This window comes from Salminus brasiliensis, chromosome 3 (genome assembly GCF_030463535.1).
Source record: "Salminus brasiliensis chromosome 3, fSalBra1.hap2, whole genome shotgun sequence".
NCBI classification, from domain to species: Eukaryota; Metazoa; Chordata; class Actinopteri; order Characiformes; family Bryconidae; genus Salminus; species Salminus brasiliensis.
In genome coordinates, this window is record NC_132880.1 from 25075350 (window position 1) to 25090403 (window position 15054).

The following is a 15054-nucleotide window of genomic DNA, read 5'->3' on the forward strand; positions in this document are numbered from 1 at the left end:
TGTTTAGCAAACTTTTTTGCAGCCATTACCAGACGCCAAGCGCTTTTAGCTTTGCCTTTCTGGAGTCCTGGCTTTGATCCAGCAGGGACATTCCTCGCTGCTCTTCCTCGCTGCTCTTCCAAGTCCAGCTCCAGGAGTTCACGCTGGATACGAAGAGCATCGTCAGAGATCTGCTTCAGCCTACACACACACACGTTATTATGATAATGTTAGCACCATAAAGTCACACATCTACATGGGCTGGAGGTGATGTAGTTTTTTTTTTATCACACTGTAAAGATGATTAATAAATGGATGCATTGAGGTGGGCGGGGTTATACACATGCCTACAACCTATCAGAGTGAGGGGGTGGAGTGTATAAACATGGATGTGGAGCAGAGTGGGTGCAGGGTTGTGGGGTAATTTACACATCTAGTGCAGTTTATCTGGTGTTGTATTGTTCAGAGTTCATTTCCACTGTTTTATCAGATCACTATAATAGAATAGAGACAGTTTTACCTCCTAAAATATCAAAGATCCAAACAAATCCTCACTTTAAAAAACCAAAACATCTATTAAACCTGAATGAGTGTGTGTGTTTGTTGCCTACTTTCTCATGTCTTCCTCCTGCTTCTCTAACGTGGTCAGATACAGGTTGATCCACGTCAAGCTCGTGCAGACCTCTTTCGGTTCGAGGAAGTCAGCGCTGTCAGACTGTTGATATTTCAGCCTGAGCTGGTGAAAATACTCTGCCTGTAGGAGATGGAAACAGCGCTACAGTTTAGACACATCATTGTAGAAAAGAAACACTTGTGGAAAGGATTAAAAAAAAAAATTCAGCTCAATGCTGAATGACTTACCGGACTCTGAAGCAGCTGCTCCTTTCGCTTTCTCTGCATCCTCTTTTTCTGCAGATCTTCCTCTTCCATCTTCTGCATCTTTATTTGCTTAGATGTTTGCTGTTTGAAATTAGAGAGAATAAACAGTTCATGAATGATGATAAAGACTAAAGCTACTTTTCTCAAACATACGATTAGTTTCGGAACAAATAAAAACTTTGAAAGACTCTTCTTCTCCAACGATGTGTTCGAAGCCTCAAGCATTAAAGAGCATGTTTTCACTCAGAATATTCTAAGATGACAGTGAATCGTCTTGAACTAAACTGCATCATCACTGATGCTTCACTGTTAAAAAGGCTCTTCTGTCTATGCTTTGGCTTAATCTGGGTATCTGGACCTTAGACGTTCTAGACAACAAATGACTGTAAAAGACAAGTCAAAGAACTCCACAAAAGAGAGACTTACCATGACCAATCCCGTGAACATGTTAAGAAACATGAAGTTGCCTATCAGGATCAGGATGATGAAAAACAGCTCGCTGTAGGCAATCCCTAGACTATGAAGTCTGTCCTGGTGTTCCAGCCAGCCTGAAATCTACAATAGAGCAATAACGTTAATGGTAATAATGGTGGAAATTAAGTTCATCCCTTAATTGAACGGTGTCCAAGTTGGCTTCTAATAAAGTGCTCCGTGAGCGTATGTAGACGTATGTATTTTCTGGATGTTCAGTATCTGTGAATGCAGCTGATTGTGTTTGACTCACTGTGACCACGCTCAAGGTGGAGAGCAACGCAACACCCATATCCCCCCAGTTCTCGGGGTCCGCGGTCCCGAAATGCTGTACTCCGGCGACGGCAAAGACGAGCAAGATGAAGAAAATCATGGCCGTCACGTACGCGGCCGTCTTCAGGCCTTGGAACAGGATCAAGACCAGGTCCTGGAAAACAGCACATCATAACATTAGAGTATCGGAAATGTGTCTTCTGTTTTCTTAATGGCACGTGATAACAATCAATAACCTAGAATTGTGGAAAACGAGTGCTATTATACACTTTATGTCCAAATGTTTGTGGACTTTCTATTCTGCTTTTGTTTGAGTAACTTTCTACTGTCTACCCCTCATTCCCATCATGCACTTTACCTGGATACTGGGGATGATAAAGATGATTCTCAGGATCCGGAAAGCCCTGAGGATCCGGAAGACCCAGTATGACCCGTCTGCCCTGGAGATCAGCGACAGCAGCAGGAACCCGGTGTTGCAGATGTTGGCTCCACTTCCCCAGAAACCGCACGGCTCCGTGTACACCTTCACCATGAACTCCAAGATGAAGACCACCAGGTAAAACACATCAGCCCCCTGAGGAACAGATTAAGCACAATAAACGCACTGTGATCCAGTCTCTCACACAAACACACACATACATACATGCTCTCTGCCCTCCTTCCCTCTCTCCTCTATAAAATGTCGTAAAAATTAGGTTACGTGGAATTTCTTCAGTTCACTCACCTCGAACAACGCTGAATACGCAGCTTTAAGTTCACGGTCTGTTTCCAGACCCATGAACGCGGCGTCCAGCACGACCACTAGAACCATGAAGGCCCTAAAATAACACCCAAGTCTACTCCTGCACACAAACAAAGACGCAACAGAGCAGCAGAGTTGGTGTTGTTCAAGCAGAATGCACAAGATGCAGAAATAGAAAAGAATATCCATCAAGAAAATGTACAAGTTTTACATTCTGGAGCTGGAGGTCAGTTCCCCTCTGTCCTCCATCTCGACGTCTCCCTGTCTGTGGTCTTCCAGTCTTGACGCAGGCTTTTTATTCACATCACCATGACGACCAGAATCAGAACCATTATGACATCACGTTGGCCGGAACGCGCTCAGCTGTGAGAATGGTGACACTGCTTCATGGCGATTCACTCTAAAGCACTTCATTTGATTCAGTATGACGATCAAAAGGGTTGTCAGGGGAACGGTAACAGTATTTCACACAAACACTACAATTTTACACACAAATATAATAAATGTAGATTTATTGAATACAGATAGCACGTCTCACGGAAGGTAAATATCAAATATCACACGTTTAAATTCATTCATTTAGCTTTTTTTTTTTTAAAAAAGATATTGTTGGAAAAGTCATCGTTTAATAAGTTGTAATTTATGGCCAATTATATTTTATTAAATAGTTTATAGAACATTTTCACCTAAATCACCTATGTAGTGTTACTGGAGTTGGAAGCCTGTCTTTGTTGTGTTTAATAAACATAAAGAGTGGTGATCTTTACACTTACTCTCATCCATTCATTTAATGATTAGAGACCTATCGTATAGTCTCAGAACCTTTCTGAACACCCCACAGAACTGAGCTTTGCCATAAAAGCTCTCCCTGCGGGTCTTCACATCAGGAATAAAGAGAGGGTTAGATCTGGCAAGGATGCAGCAGATCCTAAACGACACAAGTACATAAGCTTACATGATCAATCATTTACAACGGGTACGCTTGAAGCATGTTAGCTGTGTCTACTACAGGGGGGTCATCACATAAACAATGACGATACGAGCGATAACATACAGACAGTATTTACACTCTTCTATACCAGTATTATTTACACGTCTTGTTTATGGCTATGTTGATGTATACCGGTAAGATAAGCAACGATAACTATTTGCACTATCCTGGGGTTACTGGTTGTGTCTCTTCCCCACTCTAGGTTAACCACGGATCTTGTCGGCTCCTAGAAGAAGACCCATTCACCAGCGCTCTCGTTCTCCCAGGATCACCAGGTAAGTAACATGCTCAGTGACCATCTCCATTGTGTGTGGGCTGCTGAGGAGTCAACTACCAGGGACTTCCCTACACGTGTTTTAATGCATTCTGTGCGTTTTTGTAACTTTCTGGCAGCGTGGTTTGTGCGTTTTTACACATTTGGTGGTTTCTCCATCTTTTTTGCCCTTTTTTTGCATTCGGTGCCATTTTACGGCCGTTATGTGCACTTTTCTGTGTAAATAAGTTGACTATGGTACATTCTTTTTAGCTTTGAATGTCCAAGCAACTCCACTCCTAGTAAGAGGCAGTGGAAGAAGCATCATTTGATTGCCCCTGTTCAGTATTGGGGGTCTGTCATGGCAGGTTAGGCCGGACACAAAGAACACTCGCAGAAATGGGTCCAATGCACGTAGTTTATTAACACAACCCAAGATAATACAAGGGGGCAAAATAAGGCAAAAGCAGCAGCAGCAGCAGCAGCAGCTACAGGGCAACACATGTGAACCCAACACAAACCTGACAAACCAGAGGCCGACAACAAAACACCCCTGAGACTGGGGGACTCTGGGAGCTGAGCTTGTGAGAGGGGCGGGCGAAAGGGGGGGGGGGACTAACGAGAACCTGCAGGCAGAGCCTGGGCTAACCAGGGGAGAACTAGCGACGCGCTGGACCGGCGCTGAGGCTACTAATAAGGGGGGGAAGAGAGCTGAGGGACCAGCTGCAGAATCAAAAAACGGCTAGTCCGACCAAACCTGGCACTGCTGCGTGAGCGCGGGTCTATCTCGGCGAGCGAGCCTTGATGAATCCTTGAACGGCCGGGTGGCCAGCTCGCGAACGAGGGAGTCGAGCCGAAGCTGGCCTAAACACACACCGTGAGCAGTAACGGGAACCTCTCGGGCTACCCAAGCTTCCAAACACGCAATTCTCGACCTCGAACGAAGCGTCGAGGCTCCTGAAGTACCCCCAGCCTCAGGCGAAACACGTGAACCTGAAACGAGACACTGAATCGACACAATGAACCAAACATGAATCACGAACCGATACACATGAAAAGAACCAAACACGTGAACCAAACGAGGCGGAAGTCGTTATTTGAGCCGTATGTGGGCGGCGGCTCGGAATCGCCCGAGGCTGAACTGTGTGCTGCACAGCTATAAACCACCCTTTCATTTCTACATCACACTCTGCTGAAGAACCGGCCCACAAAACAACAACTCCATTGCTTTGTGCAATCACTCGAATTCTTCTCCCCAGTCCCGGCGTCCCAGACAGATGAGCAACAATTCCCCCTGGAGGAAGAGCTGCACATCTTTCAAGTCCCTTTAAAGTCCATGTTCTACATCTCCTGTATAATAGTTATGTAGCTGTACTTTGTGTTGCTATGGACAACGAACAGCAATTAGATCTATTGCATTTTCACATACAACTACTGTAAACCCTGAGGTCCATGTTGATGTACGGAGCTCTACACCAGGCTGCAGCAGGGAAAACACGCAGGCTTCTCCTCTAAAGCGTGCAGTGTTCTCTGAGCAGTGTGTTACCAGCGTCTGTAGAGCAGTTGTTCCAACTCCGGCGTGGAATTTAGGAGCAATGGGCTTTTGGTTTTTTAGGAAAATGGGCCTGTCTCTAGCAAACGCAGGCAGCTGTGCATGTAGCTCGTAGACCGTGGACCGGCTCCTGACGAGCTGGATCATAACGTGCAAATAATCCAGACATTTGAAACGTGTCAGTGCTCTGCCTCCACAGATAGGGGGCTCCCTTCCGATACTGTACAGAACCGGGCGTACCTACAGTACTACGTCACCCAGGTGAAAGCCGCAAGAGAAGGGGGCCACTCATTTCAACGCGTTATTGTGTTGGATGCTAGCCAAGTTTCCTCATCTGTCACCAAAACAGTTGACCTCGGAACATCGCTTACGGCCGGAGCTCCAGAATCATCCCCGGGACAAACTACGAGGGATCCGGGATTTAACCTCCGACTACGGACCGCACGCCCGAGACCTTCAGGAGACGAGAAATTCCTCGAGCTGCGAGCCGGACTCTCCTCTAAAAGTAAGACTGTGAATCGGGGCGGTGTTGGAGGCACTCAGTAGATTATTGGATGTCGGTGCTCTTGGAAACAGTGATCCACTAGATTGTAGGATTGTTGTTGTTGTTTACGCTGATTAGACTAAAGGAAGTACAGCGTTTGATCAGCCCTGTTGTCTCGCGCTCTCCTCGCGGGCACACGAGTTACTTTTGCGATCTTCTCCTTTTCTTGTCCTCCTATCTCACGCGACTAACTTGGTTGTAGCATTTGATTTGAAATGACTTTGGTGAGCTTTGATCTAAAGGGACTCTGACCCTTAAGAAGCCTTATTTTAGACCAACTCACTGCTAGATCCCCTCGCGGAGCTGTGGACGCGCTTCTCTAGCCTGAGCTGCGTGGTTACTATTGCTCGTGGATTCTTCTCGCCATCCCGTGTGTTTAAATCTCCCTCCGAGGGCTTGGCTTTTGTTCCACTCTGCCACGTGAGTTGGATGAAGCCTCGCACCTTTTGAGTTCATGCGCACATGATCGGGTTACAAAAGAGAGTCGCTAAAGCTCCGCCGCTCCTCACACCTCTCCTTTGTTCTCGGCGCGCCAGACGTAAACACACACACACGCGAATACACACACACACATGCATACACGTACACACTCCTACACCCACATGTACGGACCCCCACCCCCCAGTTGCAGACGCATACCTATACTCCCTAGCGAAGTTTGAGCAAAGATGTAGCTTTATTTAGATCTATTTTCCTGCTGACTGTCTTTACTATAGTGGATGAATAAATGCTTTTTTCTGTTTGAGCCGAATTGTTTGTCTTGTTTGTCACTCAGATGAAATTGAGGCCAACATACTGTTCCTGAACGCCCAGCTGTCATGTCCGCGTCGCCGCGCCCGCAGACTCTCATGAGGACTCTTATTCTGGTATTTACGTTCGTGTCTAACTCCGCGTACTTTGGCTAATGTCAGGTGCGCTTGATTGATGCTCATTGTTCTGGTAACACGGTTCACCTGAGGCTGAGGTGTATATAAGGGGCAGAGTTCAAGAGTCCACGAGGTCTTCAGAGAGGCTTCCTCTCTATGCAGGTTCACGTTAATAGTACTGTTCGTGGGCGAGCCTCGTTACCAGCTCTGTCTTGCCTTTGCCTTTTGGGTTCTGCAGCTGATCTCTCAGCTCTCGGTCTCGCGTCACGTAAGTTCCCTAGCGCCTGACGAGCGCAGCTTTGCTCTCCCCCAGTTTCCCCAGGCGCTGCCTGTAGGTCTTGGTTATCGTTGCGCCTCCCTCTCAGTCCCGGTACGCTAGCCTAGCTCCAGGATTCCCTCCGGCCTCAGGTGTGTGTCTTTGCTTTGCCAACGTTACTTTGTCCCTGTTGTTGGGTTTATCCTTTGGCCCTGTACCTTTGCTGCCTCTTCCTGAGTGTAGCCTTGTTTGAATAAACGTTCTTGCATCGAGTCATCTATGTCTATTTATTTATTTATTATTATTATTTTAACGGACTGACCGAGCACAAACAGCTAAATCAATACACAAGCATGATGATGCAGCACATTGCAGGGATGTTTGGTGTGTGTCCTTCAGGATGATTTACTTCACTTGTTTTCTAATCGTCCACATTTGAAACATGTCAAACTCCATAGTCTGGTAGATAGTCTGGTCTAAGCCTGCTTTTTGTGTCCGTCAGAAGTGGAAGCCGACACGCTCGTCTGCTGTTGTAGTGCATCTGCCTCACAGTTCAGCGTGTTGCGCGGTTTCAGAGGCTTTTCTGCTCAACACACTTGTACAAAGTTGTACTGTAGTCTTCAGCTCCTCAACAAGGTGTGTATCCATCTGTAGAACTGCGACTCACTGGATGGCTTTTCTTTATCGCACCAATCTGAGTGAGCTCTAGAGACTGTTGCACATGAAAATCTCCTCAGTTCTAGAATAACTCAAAAACCAGCCCATTTAGCCCCAACACAACCACACTATGCTGAAAATCACAAAGATTACTTTTATCACTCCTCCTCATTGGGAAGGTTGATACGAACGTTACCTGAAGCCGCTGGCCTGTCTTTACATGATTTTATACCCTGCACTGCTGATAAAAGAGAACTGCATGAGGTGTTCCTAATAAACTGTTTGGCGAGATCATAAACCAGATGTTTAAAGAGTAAAATGACTATTTAATATCGGCCTGTTTTCAGTTTGAGAGTCAAAGAACCCAAGTATTTACATTTTTACTTTCATTATTTGAACTTTTTCGAGACTCTCAGGATAACCATATTAGATCTAATTCATCACTACAGATTTACAGTAAAGTAATAACTTGAGCATTGATGAAATGTGTCCATATTTACCACAAACATGTGTCTGCCTATTGCAGACTCTCCCAGCATTATTGAGCTAACACCACAATCGGTGTTTACTGATATCAGTGTACATGAACCCAGCTGAAGAACAAACCCAAAGCCAAGACCTTACACAACTCAATTCTCCTTTCAGTTCAATTCAAATTTATTTCATAGTCATGCAGTGAGGTGAGGAGGGATCAATGCTGGGCCCCAGAGCGGCACATCAGGCAGCAGGGTGGTGGAGAGCCAGGTCTGGCGGTACCGGGATGGAACAGTTGGAACTGAGCATCTCGTTACATGGAAAAGAGAGAGAGAGAAAACAGAAAGGAGGGAAAAACACAAGGGGTCAGGAGAAGAGCGGCAACACGATTTGTGGGGTTATACAGCAGGACAGGATCCCATGGGTAGGCAGGAGCATCCAACCACAAATGGTCTGGCGTCAGCGGCTAGCAGGGAGCAGCTCGGCACATGGGGAGAGAAAAGAAAGGAGAAAATGAAGAAGTGTTTTGGAGTTTAAATATACTGATGTACCTCCTGTAAAAGAAGTAGATTAGATAGACAGAATTTAAAGTGTCTTACAGTAGTGCTGGTTATGACTGAGAATCCATCTAAATTTAGAGCAATATAACTAGATTTACCCATCTTTGAATCGATAAGTAATACCTCGGTTTTACCTGGATTAAGCAAACCGTAAATTGTGGGGCATCCAGTTCTTTATGTCTTTAAGACAGCCTGTTCTGTTCTGGAGACAAATGGTCTTGTTGGAAGTACAGGTGTCGTTAGCATAGCGATTAAAGTCGATACCATGCTTCCGGACTATTTTAACCCAGCGGCAGCATAAGAAGATTCAATAATAACAGACCCGGGATTGACCCTTTACTCCCTATAATCCGTAAGCATGGTACTGACATGGTAAGAATGTCTTTAATAATGATTTTGAGTTCTATTAATAAGACTAAAAGGCACTCGATTTTCCTTCAGTTCCTCATGGTCCAATAACTGAATTTTAATAAATATAGTGACTGAGTGATTCCTAAAGAATTCCTGGAATTCCTGAAACAATTCCTAGGTGGTGGTTCTGTAACTGCTTTGGTGTTTCTATGTGGTTGCGAGGGTGTTTCTTGGTGGTTGCCATGCGGTCGTTAGGCCATTAAGAGCTGCACAAGCATCGTCACAAATCAGCAGACATCCGGGTCCAAGCCCCAAGCGAGCAAGCCAACGGCGACAGTGGCAAGGAAAAACTCCCTCAGATGGAGAGGAAGAAACCTTGAGAGGAACCAAGACTCACAGGGGGAACCATCCTCCTTTGGTTGACACGGGAGAGCAAAACCACGCAACAAAAGCATGCAATGAAAGAAATAACTAAGGGACACATAGACGAGAGCCTAATACTGCCCAGAAGTATTGAATGAATCACATGAATTAGATCTGTGATTCCTTATTCTCATCTTCTGACACGCTTAGTCCAATTTAGGACCGCAGAGGCAATAGGGCAAGCAAAGCCACCCAGGCATCCCTGTCCCCAGGCACTTTTACCAGCTCCTCTACAGGACCCCTAGATGCTTCCAGGCCAGCCAGGAAATACAATCCATCCAGCGGGCCCTGGGTCATCCTCAGGGTCTCATCCAAAGTCGCTGATGCCCGGTAAACAGTTAAAGCGCACGCCGAAGGCCTCCGCACGTGGAAGCCAGGCAGACACAGCTCCGACACCGGGAGTACGAGGAACGAGCGGCTCGCGTTAGCAAACCCGCCAAGCCCGTGCTCCTAGAGCTCCTCCCGCAGGATGTTTCGGGGAACACGATCATAAGCCTTCTCCAAGTGTAGAAAACACATGAAGACCGGGGCGGCAAATCCTCATGTTCCTTCAACTACCTGACGGAGAGCGAAGAGCTGGTCTGCTGTTCCACGGGCAGGATCAAATCCTGAAGGTACCCTGGAAAAGACTTTCTCAGAGAGGCTGGGAACCACCACCCCGGTTCGCCAATCCAGAGACACTGCTCCCAGGATTCATGCTACATTGAAGAGGCGTGTCAGCCAAGACAGACCCTCAATGTCCAGAGCCTTGAGCCTAAACTGCGAGCGAAGGCGAACAGAACTATATACTATATATAGCTGCTATCTCTCAACCTTCCGCACCAGCTCATAGCTCCTTACCCGCTAGTGAGGCCACATTACACTCACCAAGAGGCAGTTGCAATGCTGTTGCCAAGCAGTTGCTTTGGTCTCAGAAGTGGATGGAATGCGCTCGCTAGGGTATTGCTCTGCTGTTTCACATCATTGCTATGCAGTTGTACGTGGTTGCTATGCTCTTTAAAGCTGCTTGGTGACAATGTTGGTGGAACTTGAGCTGTGTCACACGGTTCTATGCTGTTCTACGGGATTTGTTAAGAAGATGCTGCTGCTGCTTCAGTGGCGTTTGCTACGGTGTTGTTTAGCAAACTTTTTTGCAGCCATTACCAGACGCCAAGCGCTTTTAGCTTTGCCTTTCTGGAGTCCTGGCTTTGATCCAGCAGGGACATTCCTCGCTGCTCTTCCTCGCTGCTCTTCCAAGTCCAGCTCCAGGAGTTCACGCTGGATACGAAGAGCATCGTCAGAGATCTGCTTCAGCCTACACACACACACGTTATTATGATAATGTTAGCACCATAAAGTCACACATCTACATGGGCTGGAGGTGATGTAGTTTTTTTTTTATCACACTGTAAAGATGATTAATAAATGGATGCATTGAGGTGGGCGGGGTTATACACATGCCTACAACCTATCAGAGTGAGGGGGTGGAGTGTATAAACATGGATGTGGAGCAGAGTGGGTGCAGGGTTGTGGGGTAATTTACACATCTAGTGCAGTTTATCTGGTGTTGTATTGTTCAGAGTTCATTTCCACTGTTTTATCAGATCACTATAATAGAATAGAGACAGTTTTACCTCCTAAAATATCAAAGATCCAAACAAATCCTCACTTTAAAAAACCAAAACATCTATTAAACCTGAATGAGTGTGTGTGTTTGTTGCCTACTTTCTCATGTCTTCCTCCTGCTTCTCTAACGTGGTCAGATACAGGTTGATCCACGTCAAGCTCGTGCAGACCTCTTTCGGTTCGAGGAAGTCAGCGCTGTCAGACTGTTGATATTTCAGCCTGAGCTGGTGAAAATACTCTGCCTGTAGGAGATGGAAACAGCGCTACAGTTTAGACACATCATTGTAGAAAAGAAACACTTGTGGAAAGGATTAAAAAAAAAAATTCAGCTCAATGCTGAATGACTTACCGGACTCTGAAGCAGCTGCTCCTTTCGCTTTCTCTGCATCCTCTTTTTCTGCAGATCTTCCTCTTCCATCTTCTGCATCTTTATTTGCTTAGATGTTTGCTGTTTGAAATTAGAGAGAATAAACAGTTCATGAATGATGATAAAGACTAAAGCTACTTTTCTCAAACATACGATTAGTTTCGGAACAAATAAAAACTTTGAAAGACTCTTCTTCTCCAACGATGTGTTCGAAGCCTCAAGCATTAAAGAGCATGTTTTCACTCAGAATATTCTAAGATGACAGTGAATCGTCTTGAACTAAACTGCATCATCACTGATGCTTCACTGTTAAAAAGGCTCTTCTGTCTATGCTTTGGCTTAATCTGGGTATCTGGACCTTAGACGTTCTAGACAACAAATGACTGTAAAAGACAAGTCAAAGAACTCCACAAAAGAGAGACTTACCATGACCAATCCCGTGAACATGTTAAGAAACATGAAGTTGCCTATCAGGATCAGGATGATGAAAAACAGCTCGCTGTAGGCAATCCCTAGACTATGAAGTCTGTCCTGGTGTTCCAGCCAGCCTGAAATCTACAATAGAGCAATAACGTTAATGGTAATAATGGTGGAAATTAAGTTCATCCCTTAATTGAACGGTGTCCAAGTTGGCTTCTAATAAAGTGCTCCGTGAGCGTATGTAGACGTATGTATTTTCTGGATGTTCAGTATCTGTGAATGCAGCTGATTGTGTTTGACTCACTGTGACCACGCTCAAGGTGGAGAGCAACGCAACACCCATATCCCCCCAGTTCTCGGGGTCCGCGGTCCCGAAATGCTGTACTCCGGCGACGGCAAAGACGAGCAAGATGAAGAAAATCATGGCCGTCACGTACGCGGCCGTCTTCAGGCCTTGGAACAGGATCAAGACCAGGTCCTGGAAAACAGCACATCATAACATTAGAGTATCGGAAATGTGTCTTCTGTTTTCTTAATGGCACGTGATAACAATCAATAACCTAGAATTGTGGAAAACGAGTGCTATTATACACTTTATGTCCAAATGTTTGTGGACTTTCTATTCTGCTTTTGTTTGAGTAACTTTCTACTGTCTACCCCTCATTCCCATCATGCACTTTACCTGGATACTGGGGATGATAAAGATGATTCTCAGGATCCGGAAAGCCCTGAGGATCCGGAAGACCCAGTATGACCCGTCTGCCCTGGAGATCAGCGACAGCAGCAGGAACCCGGTGTTGCAGATGTTGGCTCCACTTCCCCAGAAACCGCACGGCTCCGTGTACACCTTCACCATGAACTCCAAGATGAAGACCACCAGGTAAAACACATCAGCCCCCTGAGGAACAGATTAAGCACAATAAACGCACTGTGATCCAGTCTCTCACACAAACACACACATACATACATGCTCTCTGCCCTCCTTCCCTCTCTCCTCTATAAAATGTCGTAAAAATTAGGTTACGTGGAATTTCTTCAGTTCACTCACCTCGAACAACGCTGAATACGCAGCTTTAAGTTCACGGTCTGTTTCCAGACCCATGAACGCGGCGTCCAGCACGACCACTAGAACCATGAAGGCCCTAAAATAACACCCAAGTCTACTCCTGCACACAAACAAAGACGCAACAGAGCAGCAGAGTTGGTGTTGTTCAAGCAGAATGCACAAGATGCAGAAATAGAAAAGAATATCCATCAAGAAAATGTACAAGTTTTACATTCTGGAGCTGGAGGTCAGTTCCCCTCTGTCCTCCATCTCGACGTCTCCCTGTCTGTGGTCTTCCAGTCTTGACGCAGGCTTTTTATTCACATCACCATGACGACCAGAATCAGAACCATTATGACATCACGTTGGCCGGAACGCGCTCAGCTGTGAGAATGGTGACACTGCTTCATGGCGATTCACTCTAAAGCACTTCATTTGATTCAGTATGACGATCAAAAGGGTTGTCAGGGGAACGGTAACAGTATTTCACACAAACACTACAATTTTACACACAAATATAATAAATGTAGATTTATTGAATACAGATAGCACGTCTCACGGAAGGTAAATATCAAATATCACACGTTTAAATTCATTCATTTAGCTTTTTTTTTTTTAAAAAAGATATTGTTGGAAAAGTCATCGTTTAATAAGTTGTAATTTATGGCCAATTATATTTTATTAAATAGTTTATAGAACATTTTCACCTAAATCACCTATGTAGTGTTACTGGAGTTGGAAGCCTGTCTTTGTTGTGTTTAATAAACATAAAGAGTGGTGATCTTTACACTTACTCTCATCCATTCATTTAATGATTAGAGACCTATCGTATAGTCTCAGAACCTTTCTGAACACCCCACAGAACTGAGCTTTGCCATAAAAGCTCTCCCTGCGGGTCTTCACATCAGGAATAAAGAGAGGGTTAGATCTGGCAAGGATGCAGCAGATCCTAAACGACACAAGTACATAAGCTTACATGATCAATCATTTACAACGGGTACGCTTGAAGCATGTTAGCTGTGTCTACTACAGGGGGGTCATCACATAAACAATGACGATACGAGCGATAACATACAGACAGTATTTACACTCTTCTATACCAGTATTATTTACACGTCTTGTTTATGGCTATGTTGATGTATACCGGTAAGATAAGCAACGATAACTATTTGCACTATCCTGGGGTTACTGGTTGTGTCTCTTCCCCACTCTAGGTTAACCACGGATCTTGTCGGCTCCTAGAAGAAGACCCATTCACCAGCGCTCTCGTTCTCCCAGGATCACCAGGTAAGTAACATGCTCAGTGACCATCTCCATTGTGTGTGGGCTGCTGAGGAGTCAACTACCAGGGACTTCCCTACACGTGTTTTAATGCATTCTGTGCGTTTTTGTAACTTTCTGGCAGCGTGGTTTGTGCGTTTTTACACATTTGGTGGTTTCTCCATCTTTTTTGCCCTTTTTTTGCATTCGGTGCCATTTTACGGCCGTTATGTGCACTTTTCTGTGTAAATAAGTTGACTATGGTACATTCTTTTTAGCTTTGAATGTCCAAGCAACTCCACTCCTAGTAAGAGGCAGTGGAAGAAGCATCATTTGATTGCCCCTGTTCAGTATTGGGGGTCTGTCATGGCAGGTTAGGCCGGACACAAAGAACACTCGCAGAAATGGGTCCAATGCACGTAGTTTATTAACACAACCCAAGATAATACAAGGGGGCAAAATAAGGCAAAAGCAGCAGCAGCAGCAGCAGCAGCTACAGGGCAACACATGTGAACCCAACACAAACCTGACAAACCAGAGGCCGACAACAAAACACCCCTGAGACTGGGGGACTCTGGGAGCTGAGCTTGTGAGAGGGGCGGGCGAAAGGGGGGGGGGGGGACTAACGAGAACCTGCAGGCAGAGCCTGGGCTAACCAGGGGAGAACTAGCGACGCGCTGGACCGGCGCTGAGGCTACTAATAAGGGGGGGAAGAGAGCTGAGGGACCAGCTGCAGAATCAAAAAACGGCTAGTCCGACCAAACCTGGCACTGCTGCGTGAGCGCGGGTCTATCTCGGCGAGCGAGCCTTGATGAATCCTTGAACGGCCGGGTGGCCAGCTCGCGAACGAGGGAGTCGAGCCGAAGCTGGCCTAAACACACACCGTGAGCAGTAACGGGAACCTCTCGGGCTACCCAAGCTTCCAAACACGCAATTCTCGACCTCGAACGAAGCGTCGAGGCTCCTGAAGTACCCCCAGCCTCAGGCGAAACACGTGAACCTGAAACGAGACACTGAATCGACACAATGAACCAAACATGAATCACGAACCGATACACATGAAAAGAACCAAACACGTGAACCAAA

At 45.8% G+C, this 15054-nt stretch overlaps 2 protein-coding genes across 2 annotated transcripts; both read right to left on the reverse strand.

Moving 5' to 3' along the window:
• Window positions 1–383: 383 nt before the first annotated feature.
• On the reverse strand, window positions 384–2593 carry LOC140551073 (cation channel sperm-associated protein 3-like). The gene is made up of 7 exons (XM_072674443.1): window positions 2556–2593; window positions 2327–2444; window positions 1961–2176; window positions 1583–1756; window positions 1285–1413; window positions 841–939; window positions 384–733 (listed from the first exon to the last, which is right to left on the reverse strand). The coding sequence occupies exons 1-7, from the start codon at window positions 2591–2593 to the stop codon at window positions 587–589; spliced, it is 921 nt and encodes a 306-aa protein (XP_072530544.1). The 3' UTR covers window positions 384–586.
• Window positions 2594–10768: 8175 nt separating this feature from the next.
• Window positions 10769–12978, reverse strand: LOC140551074 (cation channel sperm-associated protein 3-like). Its single transcript, XM_072674444.1, has 7 exons — window positions 12941–12978; window positions 12712–12829; window positions 12346–12561; window positions 11968–12141; window positions 11670–11798; window positions 11226–11324; window positions 10769–11118 (listed from the first exon to the last, which is right to left on the reverse strand). Exons 1-7 carry the CDS (start codon window positions 12976–12978, stop codon window positions 10972–10974), a joined length of 921 nt encoding a protein of 306 aa, XP_072530545.1. The 3' UTR covers window positions 10769–10971.
• Window positions 12979–15054: the final 2076 nt, after the last annotated feature.